This window comes from Mizuhopecten yessoensis, unplaced genomic scaffold (genome assembly GCF_002113885.1).
Source record: "Mizuhopecten yessoensis strain PY_sf001 unplaced genomic scaffold, ASM211388v2 scaffold10239, whole genome shotgun sequence".
NCBI lineage: Eukaryota > Metazoa > Mollusca > Bivalvia > Pectinida > Pectinidae > Mizuhopecten > Mizuhopecten yessoensis.
This window is the reverse complement of record NW_018408447.1, coordinates 66,058-74,808: the sequence shown is the minus strand read 5'-3', so window position 1 is coordinate 74,808 and position 8,751 is coordinate 66,058. Positions and strand designations below refer to the sequence as shown.

The 8,751-nt window shown below is 35.6% G+C and overlaps 2 protein-coding genes across 2 annotated transcripts in view; one reads left to right on the top strand and one right to left on the bottom strand.

The window, feature by feature from the left end:
* The first annotated feature begins 309 nt into the window (after positions 1-309).
* Positions 310-6,651, top strand: LOC110459861. Its single transcript, XM_021512322.1, has 5 exons — positions 310-466; positions 582-615; positions 1,031-1,114; positions 3,571-3,783; positions 4,221-6,651. The coding sequence occupies exons 1-4, from the start codon at positions 461-463 to the stop codon at positions 3,753-3,755; spliced, it is 309 nt and encodes a 102-aa protein (XP_021367997.1). The 5' UTR covers positions 310-460; the 3' UTR covers positions 3,756-3,783; positions 4,221-6,651.
* A 67-nt stretch (positions 6,652-6,718) lies between these two features.
* The window catches only part of LOC110459862 (small integral membrane protein 20-like), an 8,745-nt gene continuing 6,712 nt past the window's right edge, over positions 6,719-8,751 (bottom strand). Inside the window, exon 3 of the mRNA XM_021512324.1 lies at positions 6,719-7,249. Within this exon, the coding sequence (XP_021367999.1) occupies positions 7,200-7,249 (50 nt within the window). The 3' untranslated portion in view covers positions 6,719-7,199. The remainder of the gene's footprint in view (positions 7,250-8,751) is intronic.

The window sequence follows — 8,751 nt, the reverse complement described above, 5'->3', positions numbered from 1 at the left end:
GACTTCAAAGAATAATTGATTAGCGAGTCTTGGTTTCATACCTATGCACATTACTCATTTGACAAAGTAATCAAATTCTCGTGCATCAGGATACGACGAAGTCGCATTCCAGCTTAAGGTCAATACGTTGCTATAGTTGCCTAGCCCGAATAGAAAGTATTCTCACCGCCGCTGTCTTCGATGGTCTAACACATGTTGAACGACATGTTTCGTCTTATCAACACGACCAATACATCGTGTCTAGATTATCGTCACACAATCTACGAATCACTTTGACAAGTCCATTACCCCATGTTTTACAGACGGGCCTACTGGTATCGTTTCGTAAGATTACGTGACATTTGAATGGTGTAGTGTAAGGTTGTATTTTTGTTGAGGAGACGCCTGATACGTGTATAACATTTCCGCTGTGTACTTCTGTGTGGTGTCGGGGTTTGATTCAACCTTCCTGAAACAAATAATGGAGGTACATGTAATGTGTTCGTTATATGCAAACAATATTTAATCAGATAAATAATTACAAATAAGTAACATATTGGATATTGATAGTATGTACACTATTTTGTTTTATTTCATTTCAGAGATCACAAGAATGCGACGACTTCCTGAACCTGGGTACGTCTTTTTCTATGTGATCTTATTCAATAAAATAACATTAAATTGATATGGTAGGGGAAAACAATTAACACCACTCCAGTCAGTGCTTGACGAATCAAGTACCGCATTCCACTAGACAGGTAAGTCTTACTACGAGTGTCTGACAATTGTATCTGATCTGATCCTAATATTTTAATGATTCGATAGAAAAATAGCACTAGTGTAGCAAAATGAATGAGAAAACAGGATTAAAACAAAAACGCTATTTTCAAATATTTAAAAAATGTTTTCGGCATTATTATAGTGACAGGTAGATAATCTATAAATACGATAGATAAAAAGAAAATGGTTTACCACATACTCATTAATGTTGTGTTATCACAAAATGATAAATAGAAATTGTCATTTTTTATTCTTCTTACCGTATTTGTAGATAACGAGGCGAAGGTGTCCTCATTGATCCTGTTGGTACTTATCACAATCCACTTAGGTCTGTCAGAGCACGCGATCATACCACGTAAGTTAGTAAGGCCGCCCATTCATGCTACACTGTATTATGGTTTGGAGGATTTTATTCACCAACTAAACATAATTGATATTCAAAAGTAAAAACTAATAAACTTTATTTTCAAGTCCATAAAAAACACCGATCGCGGCAAGCAGATAAACAACTACAAGCTTTGGGGTGGATCGATAAATAGTGGTAAGGACATGTATTTGACCATAACAAATAACGATTTCCCGACATAACAGGCATGTTTGAAATGGTCGATGTCTGATTAAGCTCCTATTAATGCTTGGGTTCGGTATAAATCTGCTACGAACGAAGGTTTCCTTTGTTCTCTTCTTCATCTTTCCTTATTGACTTTTTTCCAGTATTTTGTGCGTCTATACAGTCGTCTAGTCAAATAAATGTAACTTTGACATTTCACCATAAATAATCATCTCATAACTAATCGCTTGACATATTAATATAACACTCAGCAGACAATATGTGAACTAAAAGACACGGTGACGCAATATCTGTATTTCGTTCGGAGCGGTTTTGACCTGTTTAGTTGATGAAATCAAAAGGAAAAGGGAAAGTTATCAAACGGATGACCGGGAATCTTTCCAGGGAGGCTTAGAAATTATCACATTTACAATAATACTGGTTATGTGAATAGGTATAGTATGAACTGTTAGTCAGCCCCAATATCTTTTACAGTATGAGAGCACAGCATTTCCGACATAGATTGCTTTTACAGTTTTGTGAGAACCAAAATAAAATAAAAAATATACATTACAAAGAAAATAAAACCAGGAGATTGCTATAATCAAAGACAAAAGAGCGATTTTCTTCGAAAAGAAATCCTTTCACTTACAGTAATGTAGTTAGATTCGAGTGAAGAGCCTATATGGTTGTAATTTATTTTTTGAGTATATTTAATAGTGTATTAATAACTGATATATACCGATGTAAACTCGTGATAATTATTGAGTGCCTGGTCTATATCATTGTTCAGTTAGGTGGCAATATGTGTCAACAGACTGTTGGCATTCCCACGACAGAAATCTGTAACCTCCCCCTGTCGGACGTGTTCATATGAGGCTGAACTTATTTTAGAGCTTATCAGGACGGGTAACAAAAGCCTTACCAAATCCTATTATTTTCACTTTCACTTACATCGACAATGTGCTAACTTTGAATAACATAAAATTAATTTGACAATGTCACATGTATATCTCCTGAATTTGAAATAAAGTCATTACATATTCTTCTACATCAGGCCCTTATCGCCATCTATACTTACAGCTTGACCGACAGTAATGGTTCACCACTCAGCTGAACGATAATCGTGCTGAGTTCAATTTTCCTATGATAAACTTGTCCTTTCTTGATATTAACATCCCTGCCTCCTCAACCTGCTAACGTCACCTGTCGTAGTTGATTCGATATTCAAAAGCGTGTTCCAGATATCCTGATTTTGGTGACAGACGTCGACTTATGACGGACAAACATACAAGATAAGTTTTCGGAGAGAGGAAAGTTAATAAAGACTAAGGGAAAGTCTCATGTTGACCATGTCACACACGGATTTTTTTTGATTTTTTTTTCAATGGTCTTCATTTCAATAAATCCTTTGTTCATATTTTACCAATGTTTTATCGGCTCTGTTTTCAAATTATGATTTTGTTGACATTTCAGAGTTTTCTTAGGGTTTTTTTCCTGATTAAAAATATACATGTTTCCTACATTTCGATGTTTTTTTTCTGATTAAAAATATACATGTTTCCTACATTTCGATGTTACGGTGGATTAAAGCTTATATCAAATTCAAATTAAACGGTGAGAAATCTTGTTATCAACAAACAGACCACTCTCCGCCATATGCGAGACTTTTCACTGTATTTCAAAACACTCAGGAATTGCATCAAGCCGTGTTCAAAATCGTGAAGTTGAAGTCATTTTATAGAGAATAACCTATACACGATTAGTTATATGACTTACATGTTTAGGTCATTTTTAAGCGTAATTTGATATTTACTTTAAGGAACTTTACTTTTTCGCCATAACCTTGAAATACAAACTGTATCGTCATACCGTTGGGTGTAAGTTCACGCTGTCAAAAAGATCTGGTTAAAAGCAGTGAAGCTTATGGGGGAACTTGTCATAAACATTATACTTTAAACGGTATGTATTTTTCATATCATGACACATGTATGTAAGTGGATTTTCAATTTGCTAACGGCACGTTTATTTCTATAAATGACGTCTTGTGATGATAACAGAGTCCTACAAAAAAATACATTTTTAGTTGGTAAGTTTGAAAATATCTCCTCTTAACCAAAGGCTGATCCTTATTATAAAACTGTATTCGTATGATATACCAATATAAGTGTGATACAGGACACAGAGAACGATTGATTGCTTAGTATTAAAGAAGTCATTGATTGATTGAGTGAATAATTATATTCTTATCACTTTGCCAGATCACCCCTCCACACCCACCTGTTCGATGAGCTCCCATATGACCTGCGACTACGATTTCCAAGCTGAGTATTTCTACACCCTAACCAAAGCCTGTCAAAACTGTACTAACAACGTCACAGACTGCTACAGACCGGGTTATATTTCAGCTGGCGGCAATATGTACCCCAAAAGGTTCTGTGGGTGAACATGAGCTCCCTGGATCATATGTACACGTAAGTCGGGGCACAGTTATGACTGTAAGGCACCATCCGACAATAGATATCAGAACGCTGTTTATCGCAAAATCCCGTAGAGTATCTTGAAAGGAAACCCACTCGATTTCATAGGTCACAATTCATGTCATTACATTGAGAAAATGCAAAATAAAGACTGGCATATTCACTGATTGACGCGGTAGTCATGCAATATGTATATCTTATTAATGTGAAATCGAAACAATAACAATTAGAAATGATATCAAACGTAACATTTTAAAAATCCTAATGATACGGGCCCGCTTGTTATAAAATTTAATTAAAAATTAATTTAATTTAATATTGCAGTTTCAAATTACACCATGTAATGAAATTGAAGATTCCCGTCTCTACAACTTTGATCAATGGTTCATACATAATACAAATGTATGTATTGGTGTTATTATGCATTTTAGGTACAGAAGCCCATTGTATTGTCTGCGACAATGAATTATATGTGAACGCTACATGATATAAGGAGTTCAATGTTGATCGGAGACGACGTTGCAGATACCTTACTCTTCAATTCAGTTCAGGTCTTCAACAGCGACGGAAATCCTTTCCATCCATCAGTATATAGCTACATAGAAACTGTGGTAGGAAAAACACTGACCATCTCTGCCGTGAAAGAACTCTCAGCAAACAAGGCCTGTGGGTGTACATTGTATGTTCTATGCATTTCCATGCGTTTCGTTGTGTGTTTGGTATTTCGTTCCCATGATGTGACAGTATCGGAGCATATGTTAAGCGTTTATTCTGATGGAACACTAATATGCTAGCATACCGTCTAATATCCATAACACATTCTACAACCAACCAAATGAGTGTCTGGCTAGAGGACAGTAAACATTCGCAACATATATAAAAACTCATATCTGAGAGCTGAAGCCTTGGATTTCAAAGATGTTTCGGTGGTCGAAAATATTTCCCGTTGGATATGTGGAATGCGCTCTATTGGCTGTGTGATCATAAATTATCCTTCCGTGAAATTATTATACACAGTTGAAACCAATATCCCTATGGGTGTAGACTTACTGTCGACTTGTGTTGGCGTCGACACAGTTGTTGGTTTGGGCACCTTCTTCTTTTATCAGTACTTACTTACAATACTAGCATATACCTGCACTTGGCTAGGGATGGCTCACACACCTTGCATCTTTTCTGTGAATACACGTATCCCGTTCCAAGTTGACATACTTAAACTTCTGACGCATTCTAGGCCTAAATGAATATTTATGAAAATGTTGAAATGTCAAAAAGAGAAAACACAGTTGTACCGTATTACTCAGTAACGGGAAATTACTTCTGAGGTTTGATGAAAGTAGAGCAGATAGTCAGTTTTAAGATACAGATGAAGCAACGGTAAGATACATGGTTGTTTTAGTACACTTTGCTATACACACGAAGGTATTCGCGTAACTAGACAATTCATATCATTGTTGTAAGGAAATCTTACAAGAGAATAGCAACAAATGTTAGAATGGCGCTACCCATTGAAAGTGGCGTTCGGCTTTGTTGTCAAACGTGTTGGCATTAGAACCTGCGTCATATATTAAGCTACGAATTCCTGCACTTTTATCACATCTATTAATATTTTCGCTTTTCTATTTTGCTTGAACAATAAACATGTGATTCAAAATGTAATGTGTTCCCGTTTAACATAATGTATTTTTCCTTCGTAGGACACAATATGCACAACTCGTGAAAATATCTGTTCTCTGCCACGCTCCTGAAGTAAATGTGGTATCCAACGGAAAACTATTTAACCCTTTCACCCCTATAAAGGGTTAAATGTCATCATTATGTCTTGTTTCCCGATACCGTAAAAATGAATTACATAGGAATTGCTCCCCTTCACCCATATTTCCACCCATTGAAAGCCCTTCCTTTAACCACCACAAATTCGTTTTAAACTAATCATACATATTGTCAGTGCTTCTTTATTACTTGCCGAGTTTGTACAAATTTATTGCTAGCCGAGTTTGTACAAATTTATTACTTGCCGAGTTTGTACAAATTTATTACTTGCCGAGTTTGTACAAATTTATTGCTCGCCGAGTTTGTACAAATTTATTACTTGCCGAGTTTGTACAAATTTATTACTTGACGAGTTTGTACAAATTTATTACTTGCTGAGTTTGTACACATTTATTACTTGCCCAGTTTGTACAAATTTATTACTTGCCGAGTTTGTACAAATTTATTACTTGCCGAGTTTGTACAAATGTAATACTTGCCGAGTGTGTACACATTTATTACTCGCAGAGTTTGTACAAATTTATTACTTGCTGATTTTGTACAAATGAATTTGACCTTTGCTTTTGTACTATGTAAATATTAGCCAACTTTTCGCGCAGAAACTTCTGACCAGTCAGAGTGCAGTGTGCTTATAAGTTACGAGCGAATTTTGCTCAACATCATACTTAGCCTTTCTCTTTGTAGCATATAAATGTTGACCAAGTTTCACAGGAAACCGGTCATACAGTTGCGTTTTTCATTAAGTTATTGTGCATAAATAATTGACTTATAAGAGCATACTATGACACACAAGGTTTGCTCAATTTTGAACTCTGCCTTTATTGTATTTGATTTCAGAATTGGTCGATGTCATCAAAATCTTGTCATATTTGATAAATGTATTGTTTGGAAACAATTGACCAAATCAGAGACCAGTATGTCCAGATTTAAGCTCGATTTTGAGCTTAGCATTTGTCTTTGAATATTATTCATGCTTACCATGTTTCATCAAAATAAACTGATGTTTAAGCATTTTCTTCAGTTTTCTTGAGTGGTTCTGCCCTAGGTACTAATGAGTGTCTGGATTCGCCATCTAAGTGGGCTTTTTTGCAAACTCGACAACCCAAGATGTTTGTCGAAAATGTGTTTAAAATGAATGTTACAACGAAAAGCTTCATTTTCATTTCCAGAGCACTTTTATTTAGGTCAACTGACAAATATACATACATTCACATCCAATTATCCTATCTGAATCGGCTACTTGGCATTCATGCTCACAGACAAAATCTATTTACATGATGTGTATCATATATATACACACTCTCTCACACCACAGCACACAGCAAGGTTCCGTGTCTTCTAAATCTAACATCCCCAAGTAGAGTCAAAGTTTCAATGTCATTTAATCATTTGTTACAATGTACCTTAACTTATACACAACAGTCTCGAAATTCAAGTATTTTTATAATACACACTTTCTGTCGACTGAACTTGTTTGGTTGTGTCGGCCTCTCAGTCTGGTCGTGTCTGTCACTTAATTCTGTTCTCCTCCTTCTCCTCAATCATGTCTTGCCGCTCCCTTTACATTAAGTACATGTAGGTATATATTTATACGCCTACAACTGTTCTTCTACTCCTTCCATCATCGTATCCTCCTCTTACTCCTTCTCGCTTTTTGATTTCATGGGGTTAGTCCACACTCTCATTTCTATAATGGAATAAGTTATTCATGGCATTAAATATCCTAAAATGTACACAGAGAAAATGGCATGCAAAACCCCGAAAGGTTATTTATCCAGTTCAATTTTAGACAAATATATATCAAATAATGCTTTTCTGTATTAAATCATAACTGTAATTTGTACATATAATTGCTTTGGATATTATGGAAACAATTAGCATATGCATTTTACTTTATTTAATTAATTGAAAGAACAGGAACTGATGACGCATCTATTAACTGAACTAGAAAAAAGTTGAACAAGTTTCCATCACATACCTAGAAACATTACTTAAACACTTGTATAGGCAAGGATAGGAACATCTGGACCATAATTTTGAAAAATGATCTCACAAAACTTCAAAAACATTGACAGTGTGTCAGTTTATCATGGATCCCAGGGGTCAATCCAAACATTAACTCGCCCTTAAGACCACCAGAAAACATTCTGAACCAGAAAACTATGTATGCCAAGTTTTATTAGAAAGGACTGACGGAACTACAGGAGATGATGCAAACATCTCAAAAAATCAGTGGCCAAGGCAGTCATCTTAGATCCTTGGGAAAGTAGCAAATTACTAATCCTTTCCCCTCTACAATGTATTAAGATTGGTCACTAATGGATCCGGGCCCTCCACCAACATCAGCACTATAAAGCTTTCAATATTGACTTCAATACCATATTTACATTGTATGTGTATTACACAAAACTTACCTCCCGCTTTATATCATCCTACTTAACTAACCTTCAAACTATATATCATCATAATAAACTAACCTCCAGACTATATATCATCATTCTTAACTAACCTCTAGACTATTTATCATCATACTTAACTAACCTCCAGACTATATATCATCATATTCAATACTAACCTCCAGACTATAAATCATCAGACTTAACTAACATCCAGACTATATACCATCATACTATACTAACCTCCAGACTAAATATCATCATATTCAATACTAACCTCCAGACTAAATATCATCATACTTAACTAACCGCCAGACTATAAATCATCATACTTAACTAACCTCCAGACTATATATCACCATTCTAAACTAACCTCCAGACTATATATCATCAAATTAAACTATCCTCCAGACTATATATCACCATTCTAAACTAACCTCCAGACTATATATCATCATACTAAATTATTATACCTCTACTTTATTTACTCTATATAAAAGTAATTGGTTAAATCGAATATATCCCCACTTTTGCCTGACTGTGTTTTAGTCCTGTGTGTTAGTCTGGGAACTAAAACACACCTACACTCGGGTGTTTCCGCCGAGCCAATCAGGCGAGAGGTGGGCGGAGCTTGTTACCGAACTCGGAACCGACGCGCGAGGTTGGCGGAGTTTGCTACCGAACTCGGAAGCATTTTTGGCTCTATTGTGATCTACAGCTTATGGTTTACAAATAATTTCTAGTTAAAACTATCTCTCCAGTGTGTATATATCGGTATAATAAAACGGTTAAA